Source organism: Carcharodon carcharias, chromosome 10 (genome assembly GCF_017639515.1).
Source record: "Carcharodon carcharias isolate sCarCar2 chromosome 10, sCarCar2.pri, whole genome shotgun sequence".
Taxonomy (NCBI): Eukaryota; Metazoa; Chordata; class Chondrichthyes; order Lamniformes; family Lamnidae; genus Carcharodon; species Carcharodon carcharias.
This window is the reverse complement of record NC_054476.1, coordinates 87,123,788-87,150,502: the sequence shown is the minus strand read 5'-3', so window position 1 is coordinate 87,150,502 and position 26,715 is coordinate 87,123,788. Positions and strand designations below refer to the sequence as shown.

The window sequence follows — 26,715 nt, the reverse complement described above, 5'->3', positions numbered from 1 at the left end:
TAATTGTACAGGGCTTCCAGATGCAGCCTGTTAATTGGACAGGGCTCCCAGTCACATGTTGTTAATTAGACAGACTTTCCAGTCGCAGCCTCTCAATTGGAAAGTGCACACAGACAAAGCCTATTAATTGGACAGGGCTCCCAGATACAGGCAGTTAATTGGACAGTGTTCCCAGGCACAGCCTGTGATTGGACAGGGCTCCCAGACACATTCTGTTATTGGACAGGGCACCAAGACACAGCCTGTTAAATGGGCTGGGCTCCCAGACACAGTCTGTTATTGAACAGAGCACCCAGACACAGCCTGTTAACGGTACGGGGCTCCCAGCCACAGCCTTTAAAATGCACAGGACTCACAGACGCAGCCTGTGTTTGGACAGGGCTCCCAGACACATTCTGTTATTGGACAGAGCACCAAGGCGCAGCCTGTCAATTGAGCAGGGCTCCCAGAGACAGCCTTTTGATTGAGCAGGGCTCCCAGACGCAGTCAGCTAATTGTGCAAGGCTCCCAGACACAGACTGTTAAATGGACAGGGCCCCCAGACATAGCCTGTTAATTGGACAGGACTCCCAGGCGCAGTCTGTTAAATAGACAGGGCTCCCAGACACAGCCTGTGAATTAGACAGGGCTCCCAGGCACAGCCTGTTAAATGGACAGGGGTCCCAGACACAGCCTGTTAATTAGAAAGGGCTCCCAGGCACAACCTATTATTGCAGAGGGCACTTAGACAAAGCCTGTTAATTGGACAGGGCTCCCAGACATATCCTAGTAATTGGACAGGGCTCCCAGACACAGCCTGTTAATTGGACAGGGCCTCCAGGCACAGCCTGTTAATTAGACAGGGCTCCCAGGCACAGCCTGTTAAATGGACAGGGCTCCCAGACACAGCCTTTCAAATGTACAGGACTCACAGATGCAGCCTATTAAATGGGCAGAGCTCCCAGAGACAGCCTTTTGATTGAGTATGACTCCCAGACATAGTCAGCTAATTGTGCATTGCTCCCAGACTCACACTGTTAATTGGACAGGACTCCCAAATATGTCCTGTTATTGGACAATGATCCCAGGCACAGCCTATTATTGGACAGTGCTGCCAGGAGCAGCCTGTTAATTGGACATGGCTCCCAGACGCAGCCTATTAATTGGACAGGGCTCCCAGATGCAACCAATTAACTGAACAGGGTTCCCAGACACAGCCTTTTAAATTGACAGGGCTCCCAGACACAGACTGTGATTGGATAGTGCCAACAGACGCAGACTGTTATTGGACAGGGCACCAAGACACAGCCTGTTAATTATACAAGGCTCCCAGACGCAGCCTGTTAATTGGACAGGGCTCCCAGACACATATTGTTAATTGGGCAGGGCTACTAGACACAGCCTGTTATTGGACAGGGCTCCCAGATACAGGCTGTTAATTGGACAGTGTTCCCACGCACAACCTGTGATCGGACAGGGCTCCCAGGCACAGTCTGTTCTTGGTGAGGGCTCCCGACTCAGCCTGTTAAATGGGCTGGGCTCCCATAGACCGCCCTTTAATTGGACAGAGCTGCCAGACACAGTCTGTTATTGGACAGAGCTGCCAGACACAGTCTGTTATTGGACAGGGCTCCCAGACACAGCCTGTTAATTGGACAGAGCTCACAGACCCAGCCTGTTATTGGACAGGGTACCCAGACACAGCTTGTTATTGGACAGGGTCTCCCAAGTGCAGCCTGTTATTGGACTGGGCTCACAGATGCGGCCTGTTAATTGGACAGGGCTCCCAGACACAGCCTGTTAATTGGACAGGGCTCACAGACCCAGCCTTTATTGGACAGGTTACCCAGACACCGCCTGTTATTGGACAGGGAATCCCAGGTGCAGCCTGTTATTGGACAGGGCTCCCAGACAAAGCCTGTTTTTCGAAAGGGTGCCCAGGCGCAGTCTGTTAATTGGACAGATTTCCCAGATGCAGCTTAGTAATTGGACAGGGCTCACAGGCGCAGCCTGTTAGTTGGATAGGGTTCTTAGATGCAGCCTGTTAATTTGACAGTGCTCAAAAACGCCGCCTCTTATTGGACAGGGCTCTCAGATAAAGGCTGCTAATTGTACAGTGTTCCCAGGCACAGCATGTGAGTGGACCGGGCTCCCAGGCGCAGCCTGTTATTGGACATGGCCCCCAGACACAGCTTGTTATTTAGACAGGGCTCCCAGACACAGCATGTTAATTGGACAGGGCTCCCAGTCTCAGCCTGTTAATTGGACAGGTCTCCCAGGCACAGCCTGTTATTGGACAGGGTACCCAGACGCAGCCTCTTATTGGACAGGGTCTCCCAGGTACAGCCTTTTATTGGACTAGGCTCACAGACGCGGCCTGTTAGTTGGACAGGGCTCACTGACACAGCCTGTTATTGGACAGGGCTTCCAGGTGCAGCCTATTAATTTGACAGGGTCCCAAGGTACAACCTGTTCAATGGGCAGAGATCCCAGAGGCAACCTGTTAATTGGACAGGGCTCACAGACAAAGTCTGTTATTCGACAGGGCTCCCAGACGTAGCCTATTAATTGGAAAGGGTTCCCAGGCACAGCCGGATAATTGAACAGGTCTCCCAGACTCAGCCTGTCAATTGGACAGTGACCCAGACGCAGCATGTTACTTGGACTGGTCTCCCAGATACAACCTGTTAATTAGGCAGGGCTCCCAGATGCATCCTATTAATTGGACAGGGCTACCAGACACAGACTGTTAATTGGAAAGGGCTCCCAGACACATCTTGTCATTGGACAGGGCTCCCAATTACAGCCTGTTATTGGACAGGGCTGCCAGGTGAAGTCTGTTAATTGGACATCATACCCAGATGCAGCTTATTAATTGGACAAGGCTCACAGGCACTGCCTGTTAGTTGGACAGGGTTCTTAGATGCAGCCTGTTAATATGACAGTGCTCAAAAACGCTGCTTGTTATTGGACAGGGCTCTCAGATACAGGCTGCTATTGGACAGGGCTCCTAGGCGCAGCTGGATAATTGGACAGCATTCCCAGATGCAGCCTATTAATTGGACAGGACTCCCAGGCGCAGCCTATTAATTGGACAATGTTCGCAGGCACAGCCTGTTAATTGGACAGGGTTCCCAGGCACAGCCTGTTAATTGGACAGGGCTCCCAGACACAGCCTGTCATTGGACAGGCGTCCCAATTACAGCCTGTTATTGGACAGGGCTCCCAGGCGCAGCCTGTAATTGGACAGGGCTCCCAGTCTCAGCCTGTTAATTGAACAGGGCTCTCAGACCCAGCCTGTAATTGTTCAGTGCTCCCAGTCTCAGCCTGTTAATTGAACAGGGCTCTCAGACCCAGCCTGTAATTGGACAGGGCTCCCAGTCTCAGCCTGTCAATTGAACAGGGCTCTCAAGCACAGCCTGTTAATGGACAGGGTACCCAGACACAGCCTGTTATTGGACAGGGTCTCCCAGGTGCAACCTGTTATTGGACAGGGATTCCAGGTGCAGCCTGTTAATTTGACAGGGACTCCAGTGCAACCTGCTAAATGGGACAGGGATTTCAGATGCAGCCTGTTAATTGGACAGGGCTCCCAGACACAGCCTGTTTATTGGACAGAGTTCGCTGACACAGCCTGTTAATTGTTCAGTGCTCCCAGACACAGCCTGTCAAATATACAGGTCTCACAGATGCAGCCTGTTAATTGAACGGGGCTCCCAGGCTCAAACTGTTAATTGGACAGGGCTCCCAGGTGAAACCTGTTACTTGGACAGGGCTCCCAGATGCAGCTTGTTAATTGGGCTGGGTTCCCTGATGCAGCCTGTAAATTTGACAGGGTTCCCGGACACAGACACAGTACAGGGCTCTCAGGCACAGCTTGTTATTGGAAAGGGTCTCCCAGGTACAGCCTGTTATTGGACAGGGCTTCTAAGTGCAGCCCATTAATTTGACAGGGACCCCATGTGCAACCTGTTAAAAGGGCTGGGCTCCCATAGACAGCCTTTTAATTGGACAGAGCTCCCAGATGCAGTCTGTTATTGGACAGGGCTCCCAGACACAGCCTGTTAATTGGACAGGGCTCACAGACCCAGCCTGTAATTGGACAGGGCTCCCAGTCTCAGGCTATTAATTGAACAGGGCTCTCAGGCACAGCCTGTTATTGGACAGGGTACCCAATCACAGCCTGTTATTGGACAGGGTCTCCCAGGTGCAGCCTGTTATTGGACAGGGCTCACAGACGCAGCCTGTTAATTGGACAGGGCTCCCAGACACAGCCTGTTAATTGGACTGGGCTCACAGACCCAGCCTGTAATTGGACAGGGCTCCCAGTCTCAGCCTGTTAATTGAACAGGGCTCTCAGGCACAGCCCGTTATTGGACAGGGTACCCAGACACAGCCTGTTATTGGACAGGGTCTCCCAGGTGCAGCCTGTTATTGGACAGGGATTCCAGGTGCAGCCTGTTAATTGAACAGGGACCCCAGGGGCAACCTGCTCAATGGGACAGGGATTTCAGATGCAGCCTGTGATCAGACAGGGCTCCCAGATGCAGCCTGGTAATTGAACAGGGCTCCCAGGCTCGAACTGTTAATTGGACAGGGTTCCCAGACATAGCCAATTAATTGGACAGGGTTCCCTGACGCAACGTTTTCATTGGACAGTGTTCCTTGACTCAGCTTGCTAATTAGATAGGGTTCACTGACGGAGCCTGTTTATTGGACAGGACTCCCAGAAACAGCCTGTTATTGGACAGGGCTCCCAATGAAAGCCTGTTATTGGACAGGACTCCCAATGACAGCCTGTTATTGGACAGGACTTCCAGGCGCAGCCTGTTAATTGGACAGGGTTCACAAGCGCGGCCTGTTAATTGGACAGGGCTCCCAGACACGGCCTTTTAATTCGACAAGGTCCCAGACACTGCCTATTATTGTACAGAGCTACCATACCCAGCCTGCTATTAGATAGGGCACCCAGACAAAGCCTGTTAACTGGTCAGGCTACCCAGACAAAACCTGTTAATTGGTCAGGGGTCTCAGACACAGCCTGTTCATAGGTCTCCCACGCGCAGCTTGTTAATTGGACAGGGCTCCCAGAGACAGCCTGTTAATTGGACAGGGCTCCTAGGCACAGCCTATTAATTGGGTAGGTCTCCCAAACCCAGCCTTTAATTGGGCAGCGCTCCCAGAGAAAGCCTTTTAATTGTACAGAGCACCCGGACGCAGTCTGTTATTGGACACGGCTCCCAGACACAGCCTATTAATTGGACAGGGCTCCCAGACCCAGCCTGTTATTGGACAGGGCTCCCAGTTGCAGCCTGCTAATTGGACAGGGCTCCCAGACCCAGCCTGTTATTGGACAGGGCTCCCAGTTGCAGCCTGCTAATTGGTCAGGCCTCCAAGACACAGCCTCTTAATTGGACCGGGCTCCCAAACACAGCGTGTTAATGGAACAGGGCTCCCAGGCGCAGCATTTTAATTGGACAGATTTTCCAGATACAGCCTGTTAACTGTACAGTGCTCACATGCACAGCCTGCTAATTAGACAGGGTTCACTGACGGAGCCTGTTTATTGGACAGAGCTCCCAGAAACAGCCTATTATTGGACAGCGCTCCCAATGACAGCCTGTTATTGGACAGGACTCCCAGGCGCAGCTTGTTAATTGGACAGGGTTCGCAAGTGCAACCTGTTAATTGGACAGGGCTCCCAGGCGCAGCCTTTTAATTGGACAGGGCTCCCAGACACAGCCTTTTAATTCGACAGGGCTCCCAGACACTGCCTATTATTGTACAGAGCTGCCAGACCCTTCCTGCTATTGGACAGGGAACCCAGACAAAGCCTGTTAACTGGTCAGGGTGCCCAGACAACACCTGTTAATTGGACAGGAGTCTCAAACACAGCCTGTTCATAGGACAGGTCTCCCACGCACAGCTTGTTAATTGGACAGGGCTCCCAGAGACAGCCTATTAATTGGACAGGGCTCCTAGGCACAGCCTGTTAATTGGGCAGGTCTCCCGAACCCAGCCTTTAATTGTGCAGCGCTCCAAGAGAAAGCCATATAATTGTACAGAGCTCCAGGACACAGTCTGTTATTGGACAGGGCTCCCAGACACAGTCTATTAATTGGACAGGGCTCCCAGACCCAGCCTGCTATTGGACAGGGCTCCCAGTTGCAGCCTGCTAATTGGACAGAGCTCCCAGGTGCAACCTGTTACTTGGACAGGGCTCCCAGATGCAGCTTGTTAATTGGGCTGGGTTCCCTGACGCAACCTGTAAATTTGACAGGGTTCCCGGACGCAGATTGTTATTTGGACAGGGCTACCAGACAAAGCCTGTTATTGGACAGGGCTCCCAGGTGCTGTCTCTTAATTGGACAGTGCTCAAAACGCCACCCGTTATTGGACAGGGCTCTCAGATACAGGCTGCTATTGGACAGGACTCACAGGCGCAGCCGGAAAATTGGACAGTATTCCCAGGTCTCCCAGATGCAGCCTATTAATTGGACAGGACTCCCAGGCGCAGCCTGTTAATTGGACAGGGCTCGCAGACATTGCCTGTTATTGATGAGGGCACTTAGACAGAGCCTCTTAATTGGACAGGGCTCCCAGACAAATCCTGTTAATTGGACAGTGTTCGCAGTCGTAGCCTGTCAAATGGACAGGGCTCCCAGGCACAGCCTGTTAATTAGACAGGGCTCCCAGACACAACCTATTATTGAAGAGGGCACTTAGACAAAGCCTGTTAAATAGACAGGGCTCCCAGACAAATCCTGGTAATTGGACGGGGCTCCCAGACACAGCCGGTTAATTGGACAAGGCCTTTAGGCAGAGCCTGTTAATTAGACAGGGCTCCCAGACACAGTCTGTTAATTAGACAGGGCTCCCAGGCACAGCCTGTTAAATGGACAGGACTCCCAGACACAGTCTGTTATTGGACAGGGCACCTGGACATAGCCTGTTAATTGTACCGGGCTCCCAGACACAGCCTTTCAAATGTACAGGACTCACAGACACAGCCTATTAATTGGGCAGAGCTCCCAGAGACAGCCTTTTGATTGAGCAGGACTCCCAGATGCAGTCAACTAATTGTGCAGGGCTCGCAGACGCAGACCGTTAATTGGACAGGACTCCCAAATACGTCCTGTTATTGGACAATGCTCCCAGGCACAGCCTGTTATTGGACAGTGCTGGCAGGAGCAGCCTGTTAGTTGGACAGGGCTCCCAGGTGCTGTTTGTTAAATGGACCTGGCTCCCAGGCGCAAGCCGTTGTTGGACAGTGTTCCCAGATGCAGCCAATTAATTGAACAGGGCTCCCAGACACAGCCTTTTAAATTGACAGGGCTCCCAGACAAAGCCTGTTATTGGATAGAGCTCCCAGGTGCTGTCTGTTATTGGACAGGGCACCAAGACACAGCCTGTTAATTGGACAGGGCTCCCAGACACATGTTGTTAATTGGGCAGGGCTACCAGACACAGCCTGTTATTGGACAGGGCTCCCAGATACAGGCTGTTAATTGGACAGTGCTCCTAGGCACAACCTATGATCAGACAGGGCTCCCAGGCACTGTCTGTTATTGGTTAGGGCTCCCAGACTCAGCCTGTTAAATGGGCAGGGCTCCCATAGACAGCCCTTTAATTGGACAGGGCTCCCAGACACAGCCTGTTAATTGGACAAGACTCACAGACACAGCCTGTTATTGGACAGGGTACCCAGACACACCCTGTTATTGGACAGGGTTTCCCAGGTGCAGCCTGTTATTGGACAGGGCTCACAGACGCGGCCTGTTAATTGGACAGGGCTCCCAGACACAGCCTGTTATTGCACAGGGCTTCCAATTGCAGCCTATTAATTGGCTGCTATTAATCCCAGCTTTGTCTGGGAGCCCTGTCCAATTAACAGGTTGCATCTGGGATCCCTGTCCCTGTTACTTGGACAGGGCTCCCAGATGCAGCTTGTTAATTGGACTGGGTTCCCTGATCAGCCTGTTAATTAGACAGTGTTCCCTGACGCAGCCTGTAAATTTGACAGGGTTCCCGGACACAGACAGTTATTTGGACAGGGCTCCCAGACAAAGCCTGTTATTGGATAGAGCTCCCAGGTGCTGTCTGTTAACTGGACAGGGCTCCCAGGCACAGCCTGTTAATTGGACAGGGCTCACAGATACAGACTGTGATTAGATAGTGCTAACAGACGCAGACTGTTATTGGACAGGGCACCAAGACATAGCCTGTTAATGGTACAGGGCTCCCAGACACAGCCTTTCAAATGTACAGGACTCACAGATGTAGCCTGTTAATTGAGCAGGGCTCCCAGAGACAGCCTTTTGATTGAGCAGGGCTCCCAGATGCAGTCAGCTAATTGGACAGGACTCCCAAACACGTCCTGTTATTGGACAATGCTCCCAGGCACAGCCTGTTATTGGACAGTGCTGCCAGGAGCAGCCTGTTAATTGGACAGGGCTCCCAGGTGCAACCTGTTACTTGACAGGGCTCCCAGATGCAGCTTGTTAATTGGGCTGGGTTCCCTTTTGCAGCCTGTAAATTTGACAGGGTTCCCAGTCACAGATACAGAACAGGGCTCTCAGGCACAGCCTGTTATTGGACAGGGTCTCACAGGTGCAGCCTGTTATTGGACAGGGCTCACAGACACAGCCTTTTATTGGACAGGGCTTCTAGGTGCAGCTCATTAGTTTGACAGGGACCCCAGGTGCAACCTGTTAAAAGGGCTGGGCTCCCATAGACAGCAATTTAATTGGACAGAACTCCCAGATGCAGTCTGTAATTGGACTGGGCTCCCAGTCTCAGCCTATTAATTGAACAGGGCTCTCAGGCACAGCCTGTTATTGGACAGGGTCTCCAACGTGCAGCCTGTTATTGGACAGGGCTCACAGACCCAACCAGTAATTGGACAGGGCTCCCAGTCTCAGCTGTTAATTGATCAGGGCTCTCAGGCACAGCCTGTTATTGGACAGGGTACCCAGACACAGTCTGTTATTGGACAAGGTCTCCCAGGTGCAGCCTGTTAATTGGACAGGGCTCACAGACGCAGCATGTTAATTGGACAGGGCTCCCAGTCTCAGCCTGTTAATTGATCAGGGCTCTCAGGCACAGCCTGTTATTGGACAGGGGACCCAGACACAGCCTGTTATTGGACAAGGTCTCCCAGGTGCAGCCTGTTATTGGACAGGGCTCACAGACGCGGCATGTTAATTGGACAGGGCTCCCAGACACAGCCTGTTATTGGTCAGAGATTCCAGGTGCAGCCTGTTAATTTGACAGGGACCCCAGGTGCAACCTGCTAAATGGGACAGTGATCCCAGATGCAGCCTGTGATCGGACAGAGCTCCCAGACACAGCCTGTTAATTGGTCAGGGGTCCCAGATGCAGCCTGTTTATTGGACAGGGTTCGCTGACACAGCCTATTAATTGTTCAGTGCTCCCAGACACAACCTGTCAAACATACAGGTCTTGCAGATTCAGCCTGTTAATTGGACGGGGCTCCCAGACACAGCTAGTTAATTAGACAGGGTTCCCTGACGCAGCGTTTTCATTGGACAGTGTTCCTTGATGCAGCCTGCTAATTAGACAGGGTTCACTGAAGGAGCCTGTTTATTGGACCGGACTCCCAGAAACAGCCTGTTATTGGACAGGGCTCCCAATGACAGCCTGTTATTGGACAGGACTCCCAGGCGCAGCCTGTTAATTAGACAGGGTACACAAGCGCAACCTGTTAATTGGACAGGGCTCTCAGGCGCAGCCTGTTAATTGGACAGGGCTCCCAAAAACAGCCTTTTAATTCGACAGGGCTCCCAGACACTGCCTATTATTGTACAGAGATGCCAGACCCAGCCTGCTATTGGACAGGGCACCCAGACAAAGCCTGTTAACTGGTCAGGGTGCCCAGACAAAACCTGTTAATTGGACAGGGATCTCAAACATAGGACAGGTATCCCACGCGCAGCTTGTTAATTGGACAGGGCTCCCAGAGACAGCTTATTAATTGGACAGGGCTCTGAGACACAGCCTGTTAATTGAGCCGTCTCCCGAACCCAGCCTTTAATTGGGCAGCACTCCTAGAGAAAGCCTTGTAATTGTACAGAGCTCCCGGACACAGTCTGTTATTGGACAGGGCTCCCAGACACAGCCTATTAATTGGACAGGGCTCCCAGACCCAGCCTGTTATTGGACAGGGCTTCCAGTCGCAGCCTGTTAATTGGACAGGGCTACCAGACCCAGCCTGTTATTGGACAGGGCTCCCAGTTGCAGCCTGCTAATTGGACAGACCTTCCAGACACAGCCTCTTAATTGGACCGGGCTGCCAAACACAGCATGTTAATGGAACAGGGCTCCCAGTCGCAGCCTGTTCATTGGACAGGGCTACCAGACCCAGCCTGTTATTGGACAGGGCTCCCAGTTGCAGCTTGCTAATTGGACAGACCTCCCAGACACAGCCTCTTAATTGGACCGGGCTGCCAAACACAGAGTGTTAATGGAACAGGGCTCTCAGGCGCAGCCTGTTAAGTGGGCAGGGTCCCAGGCAAAGCCTATTAATTGGACAGGGCTCCCAGGCGCAGTCTTTTAATTGGACAGATTTTCCAGACTCAGCCTGTTAACTGTGCTGGTCTCCCAGAGACAGCCTTTTAAATGGACCTATCTCCCAGATGCAGTCTGCTATTGGACAGTGCTCACAGACACAGCCTGTTAATTGGACAGGGCTCCCAGACACAGCCTGTTATTGTATAGTGCTCCCACGCGCAGCCTCTTAATTGAACAGGGCTCCCACGTGCAACCTGTTAATTGGACAGGGATCCCAGACACAGCTTTTTAATTGGACAGGTCTCCCAGACACAGCCTGTTCATTGGACCGGGCTCCAAGACCCAGCCTGTTAATTGTACAGGGCTCCCAGAGACGGCCTGTTAGTTGGACAGAGTTCCCAGATGCAGCCATTTGATTGGACAGGGTGCCTTGACGCAGCTTGTTAATTGGACACGGCTCCCAAACACGTCCTGTTATTGGAAAATGCTCCCAGGCACAGCCTGTTATTGGACAGTGCTGCTAGGAGCAGCCTGTTAATTAGACAGGGCTCCCAGGTGCAACCTGTTACTTGGACAGGGCTCCCAGATGCAGCTTGTTAATTGGGCTGGGTTCCCTGATGCAGCCTGTTAATTGGACAGTATTCCCTGACGCAGCCTGTAAATTTGACAGGATTCCTGGACGCAGACTGTTATTTGGACAGGGCTCCCAGACAAAGCCTGTTATTTGACAGGGCTCCCAGGTGCTGTCTGTTAATTGGACAGTGCTCATAACGCCACCTGTTATTGGACAGGGCCCTCAGATACAGGCTGCTATTGGACAGGACTCACAGGCGCAGCGGGATAATTGGACAGCATTTCCAGATGCAGCCTATTAAATGGACAGGACTCCCAGGCACAGCCTGTTAATTGGACAGTGTTCGCAGGCGTAGCCTGTTAATTGGACAGGGCTCGCAGACACAACCTATTATTGAAGGGGGCACTTAGACAAAGCCTGGTAATTGGACAGGGCTCCCAGACAAATCCTGGTAATTGGATGGGGCTCCCAGATACAGCCTGTTAATTGGACAGGGCCTCCAGGCACAGCCTGTTAATTGGACAGGGCCTCCAGGCACAGCCTGTTAATTAGACAGGGCTCCCAGACACAGTCTGTTATTGGACAGGGCACCCAGACATAGCCTATTAATTGTGCAGGGCTCCCAGACGCAGACCATTAATTGGACAGGACTCCCAAACAAGTCCTGTTATTGGACAATGATCCCAGGCACAGCCTGTTATTGGACAGTGCTGCCAGAAGCAGCCTGTTAATTGGACAGGGCTCCCAGACACAGCCTATTAACTGGACAAGGCTCCCAGGTGCTGTCTGTTAAATGCACCTGGCGCCGAGGCGCAGTCTGTTAAATGGATAGTGTTCCCAGTTGCAGCCAATTAATTGAACAGGGCTCCCAGTCACAACCTTTTAAATTGACAGGGCTCCCAGACACAGACTGTGATTGGATAGTGCTAACAGATGCAGACTGTTTTGGACAGGGCACCAAGACACAGCCTGTTAATTATACAAGGCTCCCAGACGCAGCCTGTTAATTGGACAGGGCTTCCAGACACATGTTGTTAATTGGGCAGGGCTACCAGACACAGCCTGTTATAAAAACAAAAAAACTGCGGATGCTGGAAATCCAAAACAAAAACAGAATTACCTGGAAAAACTCAGCAGGTCTGGCAGCATCGGCGGAGAAGAAAAGAGTTGACGTTTCGAGTCCTCATGACCCTTCGACAGAACTTGAGTTCGAGTCCAGGAAAGAGCTGAAATATAAGCTGGTTTAAGGTGTGTGTGTGGGGGGCGGAGAGATAGAGAGACAGAGAGGTGGAGGGGGTTGGTGTGGTTGTAGGGACAAACAAGCAGTGATAGAAGCAGATCATCAAAAGATGTCAACCACAATAGTACAATAGAACACATAGGTGTTAAAGTTAAAATTGGTGATATTATCTAAACGAATGTGCTAATTAAGAATGGATGGTAGGGCACTCAAGGTATAGCTTTAGTGGGTTTTTTTTTTTAATTTTTTTTTTTATTTTTTTTTTATATAATGGAAATAGGTGGGAAAAGGAAAATCTTTATAATTTATTGGGAAAAGAAAAAAGAGGAAGGGGGAAACAGAAAGGGGGTGGGGATGGGGGAGGGAGCTCACGACCTAAAGTTGTTGAATTCAATATTCAGTCCGGAAGGCTGTAAAGTCCCTAGTCGGAAGATGAGGTGTTGCAAACTGGAGGAACAACACCTCATCTTCCGACTAGGGACTTTACAGCCTTCCGGACTGAATATTGAATTCAACAACTTTAGGTCGTGAGCTCCCTCCCCCATCCCCACCCCCTTTCTGTTTCCCCCTTCCTCTTTTTTCTTTTCCCAATAAATTATAAAGATTTTCCTTTTCCCACCTATTTCCATTATATAAAAAAAATAAAAAAAAAAATTAAAAAAAAAACCCACTAAAGCTATACCTTGAGTGCCCTACCATCCATTCTTAATTAGCACATTCGTTTAGATAATATCACCAACTTTAACTTTAACACCTATGTGTTCTATTGTACTATTTTGGTTGACATCTTTTGATGATCTGCTTCTATCACTGCTTGTTTGTCCCTACAACCACACCAACCCCCTCCACCTCTCTGTCTCTCTATCTCTCCGCCCCCCACACACACACCTTAAACCAGCTTATATTTCAGCTCTTTCCTGGACTCGAACTCAAGTTCTGTCGAAGGGTCATGAGGACTCGAAACGTCAACTCTTTTCTTCTCCGCCGATGCTGCCAGACCTGCTGAGTTTTTCCAGACACAGCCTGTTATTGGACAGGGCTCCCTGATACAGGCTGTTAATTGGAGAATGTTCCCAGGCACAGCCTGTGATCAGGCAGGGCTCCCAGGCACTGTCTGTTATTGGTTAGGGATCACAGATTCAGCCTGTTATTGGACGGGGTACCCAGACACTGCCTGTTATTGGACAGGGAATCCCAGGTGCAGCCTGTTATTGGACTGGGCTCCCAGACGCGGCCTGTTAATTGGACAGGGCTCCCAGACAAAGCCTGTTATTCGACAGGGCGCCCAGGCGCAGCCTGTTAATTGGTCAGAGTTCCCAGATGCAGCTTAGTAATTGGACAGGGCTCACAGGCGCAGCCTGTTAGTTGGACAGGGTTCTTAGATGCAGCCTGTTAATTTGACAGTGCTCAAAAACACCGCCTGTTATTGGACAGGGCTCTCAGATATAGGCTGCTAATTGGACAGTGTTCCCAGGCACAGCCTGTGATTGGAAGGGCTCCCAGAAGCGTTCTATTAATTGGACAATGCTCCCAGAAGCGTTCTATTAATTGGACAGAGCTACCACATGCAGCCTGTTATTGGCCAAGGCTCCAAGACACAGCCTGTTAATTGGACAAGGCTCCCAAACTTAGCCTGTCAATTGGACAGTGCCCCCAGTCGCAGCTTGTTACTTGGACAGGTCTCCCAGACACAGCCTGTTAATTAGGCAGGGCCCCCAGATGCATCCTATTAATTTGACAGGGCTGCCAGACACAGCCTGTTAATTGGACAGGGCTCCCAGACACAGCCTGTTAATTGGACAGGGCTCCCAGACTCAGCCTGTCAGTTGGACAGTGCCCCAAGATGCAGCTTGTTACTTGGACTGGTCTCTCAGACACAGCCTGTTTAATTGACCGTGTTCCCAGATGCAGCTTATTAATTGGACAGGGCTCACAGGCGCAGCCTGTTAGTTGGACAGGGTGCTTAGATGCAGCCTGTTAATTTGACAGTGCTCAAAAACGCCGCCTGTTATTGGACAGGGCTCTCAGATACAGGCTGCTATTGGACAGGACCCACGGGCGCAGCCAATTAATTGGAGAGTGTTCGTAGGCACAGCCTGTTAATTGGACGGGGCTCCCAGGCACAGCCTGTTAATTGGACGGGGCTCCCAGACACAGCCTGTTAATTAGACAGGGCTCCCAAGCACAGCCTGTTAAATGGACAGGGCTCCCAGACACAGTCTGTTATTGGACAGGGCACCCAGACATAGCCTGTTAATGGTACACGGCTCCGAGACACAGCCTTTCAAATGTACAGGCTCACAGACGCAACCTGGTAATTGGTCAGGGCTCCCAGAGACAGCCTTTCAAATGTACAGGACTCACAGACGCAGCCTGTCAATTGGGCAGGGCTCCCAGAGACAGCCTTTTGATTGAGCAGGGCTCCCAGATGCATTCAGCTAATTGTGCAGGGCTCCCAGACTCAGACTGTTAATTGGACAGGACTCCCAAACACATCCTGTTATTGGACAATGCTCCCAGGCACAGCCTGTTATTGGACAGTGCTACTAGGTGCCGCCTGTTAATTGGACAGGGCTCCCAGGCGCAACCTGTTAGTTGGACAGCGCTCCCAGATGCAGCTTGTTAATTGGACTGGGTTCCCTGATCAGCCTGTTAATTGGACAGTGTTCCCTGGCGCAGCCTGTAAATTTGACAGGGTTGCGGACACCGATTGTTATTTGGACAGGGCTCCCAGGCAACGCCTGTTATTGGACAGGGCTCCCAGGTGCTGTCTGTTAATTGGACAGGGCTCCCAGGCACAGCCTGTTAATTGGACATTGTTGCCAGATGCAGCCAATTAATTGAACAGGGCTCCCAGCCACCAGCCTTTTAGTTAGACAGGGCTCCCAGACACAGCCTGCGTTTGGACAGGGCTCCCAGACGCAGACTGTTATTGGACAGGGCTCCCAGACACATTCTGTTATTAGACAGGGCACCAAGACACAGCCTGTTATTTGTACGGGGCTCCCAGATGCAGCCTGTTAATTGGACAGGGCTCCCAGACACATTCTGTTATTGGACAGGGCTACCAGACACAGCCTGTTAATTATACAGGGCTTCCAGACACAGCCTGTTAATTGGGTAGGTCTCCCGAACCCAGCCTTTAATTGGGCAGCGCTCCCAGAGAAAGCCTTTTAATTGAACAGAGCTCCCGGATGCAGTCTGTTATTGGATAGGGCTCCCAGACACAGCCTATTAATTGGACAGGGTTCCCAGTCGCAGCCTGTTATTGGACAGGTCTCCCAGTTGCAGCCTGCTAATTGGACAGGGCTCCCAGACCCAGCCTGCTAATTGGACAGGCCTCCCAGACACAGCCTCTTAATTGGACCGGGCTTCCAAACACAGTGTGTTAATGGAACAGGGCTCCAGGTGCAGCCTGTTACGTGGGCAGGGCTCCCAGGCGCAACCTGTTAGTTGGACAAGGCTCCCAGATGCAGCTTGTTAATTGGACTGGGTTCCCTGATCAGCCTGTTAATTGGACAGTGTTCCCTGATGCAACCTGTAACTTTGACAGGGATCCCGGACACAGACAGTTATATGGACAGGGCTCCCAGACAAAGCCTGTTATTGGACAGGGCTCCCAGGTGCTGTCTGTTAATTGGACAGGGCTCCCAGGCACAGCCTGTTAATTGGACATGGTTGCCAGATGCAGCCATTTAATTGAACAGGCTCCCAGACACAGCCTGTGTTTGGACAGGGCTCCCAGACACATTCTGTTATTAGACAGGGCACCAAGACACAGCCTGTTAAGTATACAGGGCTCCTAGATGCAGCCTGTTAATTGGACAGGGCTCCCAGACACATGTTGTTAATTGGGCAGGGCTACCAGACACAGCCTGTTAATTGTACAGGGCTCCCAGATACAGGTAATCAATTGGACAGTGTTCCCAGGCACAGCCTGTGATCGTACAGGGCTCCCAGACACAGTCTGTTATTGGACAGGGCATCCAGACACAGCCTGTTAATGGTAAGGGCTCCCAGACACAGCCTTTCAAATGTACAGGACTCACAGATGCAGACTGTTAATTGGACAGGACTCCCAAACACGTCCTGTTATTGGACAATGCTCCCAGGCACAGCCTGTTATTGGACAGTGCTGCCAGGAGCAGCCTGTTAATTGGACAGGGCACCCAGGTGCAACTTGTTACTTGGAGAGGGCTCCCAGATGCAGCTTGCTAATTGGGCTGTGTTCCCTGATGCAGCCTGTAAATTTGACAGGGTTCCCGGATACAGACACAGAACAGGGCTCTCAGGCACAGCTTGTTATTGGACAGGGTCTCCCAAGTGCAGCCTGTTATTGGACAGGGCTCACAGACACAGCCTGTTATTGGACAGGGCTTCTAAGTGCAACCCGTTAATTTGACAGGGACCCCAGGTGCAACCTGTTAAAAGGGCTGGGCTCCCATAGTCAGCCTTTTAATTGGACAAAGCTCCCAGATGCAGTCTGTTATTGGACAGGGCTCCCAGACACAGCCTGTTAATTGGACAGGGCTCACAGAACCAGCCTGTAACTGGACAGGGCTCCCAGTCTCAGCTTGTTAATTGAACAGGGCTCTCAGGCACAGCTTGTTATTGGACAGGGTACACAGACACAGCCTGTTATTGGACAGGGCTCCCAGGTGCAGCCTGTTTATTGGACAGTGTTCGCTGACACAGCCTGTTAATTGTTCAGTGCTCCCAGACACAGCCTGTCAAATATACAGGTCTCACAGATACGGCCTGTTAATTGGACGGGGCTCCCAGGCTCAAACTGTTAACTGGACAGGGTTCCCAGACGCAGCCAGTTAATTGGACAGGGTTCCCTGATGCAGCCTTTTTATTGGACAGTGTTCCTTGACGCAGCATGCTAATTAGATAGGGTTCGCTGACGGAGCCTGTTTATTGGACAGGGTTCCCAGAAACAGCCTGTTATTGGACAGGGCTCCCAATGAGAGCCTTTATTGGACAGGACTTCCAGGCGCAGCCTGTTAATTGGACAGGGTTCGCAAGCGCAGCTTGTTAATTGGACAGGGCTCCCAGACACAGTCTTTTAATTCGACAAGGTCCCAGACACTGCCTATTATTGTACAGAGCTACCAGACCCAGCCTGCTATTGGACAGGGCACCCAGACAAAGCCTGTTAACTAGTCATGGTACCCAGACAAAACCTGTTAATTGGACAGGGGTCTCAGACATAGCCTGTTCATAGGTCTCCCACGCGCAGCTTGTTAATTGGACAGGGGTCCCAGAGACAGCCTGTTAATTGGAGAGGGCTCCTAGGCACAGCCTGTTAATTGGACAGGGCTCCGAGACACAGCCTGTTAATTGGGTGGGTCTCCTGAACCCAGCCTTTAATTGAGCAGCACTCCTAGAGAAAGCATTTTAATTGTACAGAGCTCCCGGACTCAGTCTGTTATTGGACAGAGCTCCCAGTCACAGCCTATTAATTGGACAGGGCTCCCAGACCCAGCCTGTTATTGGACAGGGCTCCCAGTCGCTGCCTGTTACTTGGACAGGGCTCCCATACCCAGCCTGTTATTGGACAGGGCTCCCAGTTGCAGCCTGCTAATTGGACTGGCCTCCCAGGCACAGCCTCTTAATTGGACCGTGTTCCCAAACACAGCGTGTTAATGGAACAGGGCTCCCAGGCGCAGCCTGTTAAGTGGGCAGGGTTCCCAGGTGAAACCTGTTAATTGGACAGATTTTCCAGATACAGCCTGTTAAGTGTACAGTGCTCACATGCACAGCCTGATAATTAGACAGGGCTCCCAATGACAGCCTGTTATTGGACAGGACTCCCAGGCGCAGCCTGTTAATTGGACAGGGTTCGCAAGCGCAACCTGTTAATTCAACAGGGCTCTCAGGCGCAGACTTTTAATTCCACAAGGTCCCAGACACTGCCTATTATTGTACAGAGCTGCCAGACCCAGCCTGCTATTGGACAGGGCACCCAGACAAAGCCTGTTAACTGGCCAGGGTGCCCAGACAAAACCTGTTAATTGTACAGAGCTCCCGGACACAGTCTGTTATTGGACAGGGCTCCCAGTCACAGCCTGTTCATTGGACAGGGCTCCCAGACCCAGCCTGTTATTGGACAGGGCTCCCAGTTGCAGCCTGCTAATTGGACAGACCTCCCAGACACAGCCTCTTAATTGGACCGGGCTCCCAAACACAGCGTGTTAATGGAACAGGGCTCCCAGGCGCAGTCTGTTAAGTGGGCAGGGTCCCAGGCAAAGCCTGTTAATTGGACAGGGCTCCCAGACCCAACCTGTTATTGGACAGATTTTCCAGATACAGCCTGTTAATTGGGCAGTGCTCCCAGACTCAGCCTGTTAATTGTGCTGGTCTCCCAGAGACAGCCTTTTAATTGGACATTGCTCCCAGATGCAGTCTACTATTGGACAGAGCTCCCAGACACAGCCTGTTAATTGGACAGGGCTCCCAGACACAGCCTGTTATTGTATAGTGCTCCCAGGTGCAGTCTCTTAATTGGACAGGGATCCCAGATGCAGCCTGTTAATTGGACAGGCCTCCCAGACACAGCTTTTTAATTGGACAGGGCTCCCAGACACAGCCTGTTCATTGGAACGGGCTCCCAGACCCAGCCTGTTAATTGCACAGGGCTCCCAGTTGTAGCCTGTTAATTGGACAGGGTTCCCCGATGCAGCCATTTAATTGGACAGGGTTCCTTGACGCAGCCTGTTAATTGGACAGGGTTCCCTGATGCAGCCTGTTAATTGAACAGGGTTCACTGACGGAGCCTGTTTATTGTACAGGGCTCCCACACAGCCTGTTATTGGACAGGGCTCCAATCTACAGCCTGTTATTGAAAAGGACTCCCAGGAGCAGCCTGTTTATTGGACAGCGTTCCCAGATGCAGCCTATTAATTGGGTAGGGTGCCCTGATGAAGCCTGTTAATTGGACAGTGCTCCCAAAAGCAGCCTGTTATTGGACAGGGCTCCCAGGTACAGCCTGTTATTGGACAGGACTCACAGGCGCAGCCGGTTAATTGGATCGGCTCCCAGGCGCAGCCTGTTAATTGGACAGGGTTCCTAGATGCAGCCTGTTAATTGGACATGGCTCCCAGATGCAGCCTGTTAATTGGACATGGCTCCGAGACGCAATCTGTTAATTGGACAGGGCTCACACGCACTGGAATCTGCCTCCATCCAGCTGGGAAAATTTTACCCACTATGTGCACAGTTGTGTCTGCAGTTGTGGGCGTGCAGGGTCCAGTGTTTATTAACTGACGCAATGCGAGATTCATTGGGAACCATGTGAACTTTACCCACACAGTAACTAAAGCCCAGCTCTGGAAATCGAGACAGGCTGAAGCACTTCCTAGGGACACAGTTCCTTCATCCCAATTCAATTGTGGAATGTTTCATTAAAGTTGGGCAGTATTTGGGATGAGGGCTCTTTGTGATCCTTTGATTCTCCAATCTGAGCTGTGTTGGAGCACAAGTGTAGTAAAGTTCCCACCATCCTGAGCTGCTTCTCTTCTACTTCCAGCAACCAGTTGGAGTGTGGTGTTGGGAATTCCCTGAGCCTAGGGACTGGCAGTCATCCCATTGTGACAGAAGGGAAACTAAGTGAGGAAGAATGGAACAGAGCCCGCAGGAGGAAACTTTCAAAAGGAATAAGACTGAAAAGGGAGGGAAAGGGAGAGGGGACTATAGGTGTGGACAGTAATAGGATAAAAATCTCATTGCAGAGTATCCACATACTCACCTGCATCTTTCTTCAGACTGTGTGCAGTGCAGAGACCCACAGTGAACGAGAGACAGATCATCTGGGAACAACTCACTCTCACTGCCATCCTCATCATCTGAAGTCACACTGAGCTGAAGCTTGTACCCCTGCAGCACTCTGATCCTTCACTGTTCCTCTTCTCTGTCCACACACACACTGACACATTCCTACTCTCTGAAATCACACACAGTTTGGCAGCAACAAACTGTGATTGGAATTCAAGATGAGGCTCTGGCAAGTCCCAGGCCCTTGTGCCTCTCAGCATTTTTTATACAGCTGCACTGAAAACAGGATCAATCCTCCACACCTCTTGGCAGCTGCGTAATATTAACAGCAGTGGACAAGAGATGTCATATAATACAAAGAGTAATCTATTTAGAAGCTACTTTTATTTACCACAGTGTGCCATTGTTAAAAGAAAGAGATGAAGGTGAATTTATTTACAGATATAGGGTTTGCACCCACATGACATTCTGTTCAGAGTTACAAACAACAACAATCATTTCTTCAGACATTTTGGGGCTAAATTCCCGGAAGTCGGGCACAAGGTGGGATTAAGCCGTACCTGTTGGTTCTGATGTACCCAGCACACAATTTTATGCTGCCTGCTGATTAACGTGTTTGCAGTGTGCAGCCAGTGCTAACCACGTTGTTGAGTGGCTGCAAGCCTCAGCAGGAGGCACAAAATTTTGAGATACTTGTGCCAGTTAAAGGCAAGTTGCTTAAAGGCAACCTGCACCTCTTAAAGGGGAGCTGCATTGTGGCTGGAGCAGTTGCTGGAAGTGATTCTGAAGCTCATTCTGATGTGGAAGAAGACATAATACTGGCAAAATATGGCAGATAGTAAACTCCAAGATTTCCCAAAGTTGCGCTAGAAGCCGTGGTCTAGAAGGAGCAGAAGAGGAGAGATGTGCTCTATCCACAAGGTACCAAGAGACCCTTCCTCAAAAATCCTGAGAAGGCAGTGGCAGCAGATAGCCATGGAGCTCAATGCCAGGACTTAAACCCCAAGGACAGTTCAATGGCCTCATGGGAGTGGTCAAGGTCAGTGAATGCGTCTTCAAATGTCATATCCCAAGAACTGCACCATCGTCTTCAACCCCTGCTCAGCGAACCACAAATCAAATGAGTTGACAAAGTGGGCAGCTAATAAACCTGATTCAGAAGTGCTCTGCGTGGGTAGGCTAGATTTCAAACTAGCTGTTACAATTGCAGTGGAAGGATCTGGTGCCTAAAGGGTTAACATAGGGCTGAGCACAGTATCCCTGCATGGTGAAGTAAAAAGGCACAGGTGGGAGGGTAAGAGAAGATTCCTGATAAAGGAACTCTGTCACTCAATCTTATATTCACAGCCATCAGCTCAGGTACTGACACTATGGCCAGAATTTTCTCATTGGCGTGTGGGGTCTAGCCCAGCACGCCGACGTGTAAAACGACACATGGTGACGTTGTGTGAGCGTCCCACACGCCAACACGGTATTTAGGTGAATGGGTGCGCGATGTTTTCGAATGAGCGCCTGCCATTAATTAATCAGGTTCTTAAGGCCCTTGAGGCGGCAATTGTCTGCTATTTTTCAGGGCCTGTGCGATCTTCAGATCATCGCACGGGCACAACTGGGAGGCGGTTAGGGGACATTTGTATAAACCTCATCCACGGGCGGGATCAGAGGGATGAGTGGGGTCGCGAGAGGTAACTGTTAGATATTAAATTGTGAAAGTTACTACTACTTGCCTGTGTGAGCAGGAATACTTCAAAACTCATACCAGCTGCTTGGACAGGAGTAACATCCTTCAGGTCAGGACTCTACAGTAAAGATCGTTTCTGGGGCCTGAAGGTTTCAGGAAGCCTTCCCTTAGCCTGGGAATGAGAGTTGTGTTCTCCACTGGGGGCACCTCCTCTGAGGAGGAAGGGAGGTCCAGAAGGGGGAGGAGGCCAGGGGAGCCACCTGTGGGAAGAGAGGTGCAGGCACTAGGGGCATAGGGCCAAAAGGATGTCCAAAGCAGAAGGGGCCACAGAAGATGCCACAATCCTGCTGCCAGGGTATACAGGCAGTGAAGCAGATTCTTCAATATGTCTCAGGTGCAGTGCCGAAGGAGGCTCCGCCTCTCAAGGGAGACATTCACCTCCATCTGTCAGATGATAGGCCCTGAGATCTCCGCAAACTGTGTGGGTGGCCAGTGGCTCTAAAGGTCACAGCTGCCCTCAACTTCTACGCCTCTGGCTCTTTCCAGGGCTCAGTGGGTGATCTTTGCAGTGTCTCCCAATCAGCTGTCCACACTTATGTCAAGCAGGTGACAGACCTTCATCCACTTCTGCTGCTGCCAGGAAAGTCAGACACAACGAGCCAGAGGCTTCACGGCCATTGCTGGCTTCCCCTGCATCCAGGGTGCTATAGACTGTACACATGTGGCCATCAAGGTGCCAGCAGGTGAGCCCGGTGCCTTCGTCAACAGGAAGGGCTTCCACTCCATGAACATGCAGATAGTGTGTGATCACAGGATGCTGATTCTACACATATGTGCAAGGTACCCAGGCAGCTCCCACGATGCCCACATCCTCAGACACTCCCAGGTGCCGGGGCTCTTCAGTGCTCCAGCCCAGCAGGATGGATGGCTGCTGGGTGACAAGGACTATCCCCTCAGAAGGTGGATCATGATGAACAGAGGCTGAGCAGCGGTACAATAGGAGCCACAGCACCACAAGGGCTGTGGTGGAGAGAACAATCGGTCTTCTCAAGATGCACTTCCGATGCCTGGACCATTCAGGGGGTGCACGCCAGTACCCCCCAGATCGTGTGTCACTGATAGTAGTTGCATGCTGCGCTCTCCACAATCTTGCTCTGGAAAGGGGCGACGCAGTGGACGAAGATGTGGATGCAGATGCTCTGGCTGCACATGATGAGTCCAGTAGTGAATCTAAGGATGAGCACGCACAGTAGATGCTGACCCGGGCATACTCCAGGGAGGCAGGGACAACCGGGAAGCATTAACCCAATGAACCTTCAGCTAGCCCACCACAGATGGACCTCCAACACACGCCAGGGTTGCAGGCTCCATACTCAATACCTGAGTGCAAAATCAGCCTGGATAGTAACATTAACAAGGCCCTTGTCAATAAAGCTCAATGTCAAACAACTCCCTCATAACATCATGGGTTCCCGTCCACCTGCAGAAATAAGAACTCACCCTGAGCCATGCTTACATATCAAAATTTAATGATTGAACAAAATGAAGTTCAGGAAAAATATTACAAAGGTGATGCACATCACATCAAGTGGTCATGAACAAATAGCGGGGCAACATAAAACCACCAGTGAGAGACTCGTGGTGTGCCTAAGGTGCCGTAAGTTTACTTTTCTGGGTGCTACGTCTAGGTGCTCCCCCATCGCTGGCAGTAGCATCTGAGACAGCCTGCTCACTGTGCTGTCCTGTTGGCCTCGATGACCTTGGCAGCTGTCCTCTGGTCTGTGGAGCCTGGGAGGAAGCAGTCAGTTTCACAGCTAGCATCTCCCCCATCGCCGCAGCCTCATCGGATGCCACGCTCACTGGCAGAGGGGTGGAGGAGCTGCTGTCCTCCTCTGGAGCGCCCTGAGAGGATCCCACAGAGACAACAGGCAGCTGCTGCATTGACGTGAGGTCATTTCAGACCTCCCTGTTCACCATTGATGGATGGGCACTGAGCTGGGAAACTTGGTGCCTAAACCATCTCCAACACTGGCACTGACCAGCTGAGGTCAATGCCAATGTGAGGGTTTGCAGATCAGAGCGCATCCCGAGGAAGCCTTGATTTGTCTCCTGGAGGAGCCTCTCCACGAGAGTCGCCAGTCTCTGCATGGAGGAAGAATGGCGCTCGGCCATGAGGCTCATTGCATTGGTGATGCTCCGCGTGGACTCCTCCAGTACGGGCACCATGCCACACATAGCCTCATGTATCTCCGCCAGATCCTCCTGCATACCCTGCTGCACTTACAGCATTTGCTGCCTCATGGACGACTCCAGAGGCCCATCATCAGCAACAAATCGAGCAAGTACCTAGTCCCCAGCAGCCCTCACCGCGTGCCCTGGGACACTAGCCGATGATCTAATTCCCACCAAGGTGCTAGTATCTGTGCTGGCCCCTGCCTGGCGGAGATGGTGTGAAGCTGGTAGTTAAAATGTTCAGGGCCCTCAGGTGTGAGAGGTGGCTCCTCTGCCTCACCCTCCTGGCCCTGCTCCAGTGATGCTGAAAGGAAGAACAAGGATATTTGATTAGTTAAATTGGAGACAATGTCAATGTACATGCCTGTCCCCCGAATCACAATGCGCTCATCTTTCCATAATCAATGATCAATCCATGTTGCAAACTTCAATCACTGAGCATTCAGCAGTGCTATGGCTGCTGGGACACACATGGTGATCTCAGTGCTCGCAAACATACCGCCCCATGGCACCCCAGCCTCACCACCACCAGTGGACGTGGGCACTTGGCACCTCTCCAGATCCATGGTCTGCTGCTCGAATGGCCAACTGGGCCTGGTGATCTATCAGTCAGCATCCGCCCGGTGGAATTGTGTGCACTCTTCTCCTGAAAAGGGGAGAAGAGCATTGATTAGTCCAGCCTGTACCTGGATTCCCATCGCATCCCTGCCAAAACCAACCAGAGTGGGACATTACAGGGCTCTAGTGCTCCATCACCCTGCAGCTGCTGCACACACACAAAGAAGTCAAGGCTGAATCCCCCACTGTCCAAATGCTGCCTCCATCACATTTGGCAGCGCACAGTCTAACCTTGCAAAGCAAGAAGGCTCAAGCATGTGGAACGCAAAGGTCAACAGATGGATTGGTGCCCTGCCACCTCGAAGCTCCCTTCCCAGCATGTTAGCATCCTAACTTTGACATGCTTTGCCCCCTTGAGTTTGCCCCCAATTCTATTATCTGTGTGTCAGTGTCACACATGCTGTTGGTGCACAGCCCATCTCAGCACTACCCCCTCAGGGTGAACTAGGCATAGGCAATATCTGCTGGCCCACTCAGCGAGGTAAATATGCCATAAAGGATTCAGTGCTGTAACTGAAGTGCTGGGGGGTGGGGGGGGCACCTTGGGGGGTAACGCCTGCATTGTGACCTCAGCCAACATGGTACTCACCCTTCCCGAGCACAGCAGGCCATTGAATCCCTTGCGGCACTGGACCCACATGCGTCGCACCACATCATGGGAGCTCACACTCTTGGCCACCTCTTCCCAGGCACATTTGGTCAGGTGGGGGGGCCTCCGCCTCCTGTCTCTTGGATGCAGGACCTCCCACCGTGCTGCCACCTCCTCCTGGAGGGCAGCTAGGTGCTCATCCAAAAGACTGCTCCACTGGCCTACCCTCCGGCCTGGCCTGCCCCGCTGCCCTACCCTCCAGCTTCGCCAGCTCCACTTCCCTACCCTCTGGACAGGCCTGTTCTCCAGAAGCCCTCTGGTGAGGCCTTCTACCTGCCATTGTGATCAGCCTTTGCAAGGCAGCCTGCACTCTATTTGAACAGGCCGCTGGGTCGCCATTGGACCCGGCGGTCAGTGCACTCCTGCTGCCGCCCGCCCACTCCCGCTATCCTCAGGAACCTGCCAATGTAAAATTGGCCTGCCAATGTAAAATGGTGGCATGGACCTGATCGCTGGTGGCGATCGGGTCCACTCCCACCTGTGCCCGCTCAGCCCGCCCGACATGGGTAAAATTCTCCCCTATGTGTGCTTTGGAGGATTGCTTCAAGATGCACTGAAACACTGGCTACAAACAACCTGCAACCAGGGCAAGGGGATTAGATGCCACATCCCCTGAGGGTGAGATCACTGCTGCTGACCCAGATGAGGACTTTGATAGGGCAGGTTGGGACTGGTGGACAATGCACAATGGAGTCCACAAGGCCTTGACAGAGCTGACAGAAACGTTCCTGGACTGTCAAGGAGCATGGACGAGTCCAGCACCAACATTTACACAGAATGTGGAGCCCATCCTTTCCAGTGTGGTAGTGGTGGCCAACTCCATGAGAACACTTGTTGGCCCAGCCATGATGTTGTGGCTGATAGCCGATGTCTCAGCTTCAGCACAAGCAGAAACTCTGAATTCCTGTGTTTGCTTCTGTGCTGGGAGCTAGAGGGTTGGGTATGAGGATAGCAGCAATGGTTTCAGCCACTCTGCTGGCTATGGCCTCAGCTGACAAGTACCATTCTTCACCATCATGTGTAAGTGTATTCAGCTGCACATGTCCCTCGCTGAAGAAGAGGCTCAGACAGCTGCCATCATGGCTGTGCATTACAATGCTCTAACAAACGTGCAGGCTCTCACAGCTGTCCAGCCATCTGTCCTCCAATGCATCATCAGGATAGCTGAGGTGCTGACCTAAGGGATCAGCAGTGGCTCCATGGAACACCAACTTCTTGTCCTCACTCTGGATGGCAGCATTTGTCCTCCCACACTCGCTGCTCCACGTGCTGCTAGTCAGCCGGCTCAGCCTGCTGCCACCCTTGCTGAGGAGCTTTACCCTAGTGTGGGTGCTCGAGCTCATCCTGCAAGGCCAACTGCAATCTCCATCATTAAAAGTCAGCATCATATGCAGTCACTGCGATAACACAGAGTAGGAGCAATAGGACAGGCAAAG

General features: G+C 51.6%; 1 protein-coding gene across 1 annotated transcript in view; it reads right to left on the bottom strand.

The window, feature by feature from the left end:
• Positions 1-20,246, bottom strand: part of LOC121283449 (protein FAM180A) — a 315,896-nt gene extending 295,650 nt beyond the window's left edge. Inside the window, exon 1 of the mRNA XM_041198029.1 lies at positions 20,074-20,246. Coding sequence (XP_041053963.1) covers positions 20,074-20,170 — 97 coding nt within the window. The 5' untranslated portion in view covers positions 20,171-20,246. The remainder of the gene's footprint in view (positions 1-20,073) is intronic.
• Positions 20,247-26,715: the final 6,469 nt, after the last annotated feature.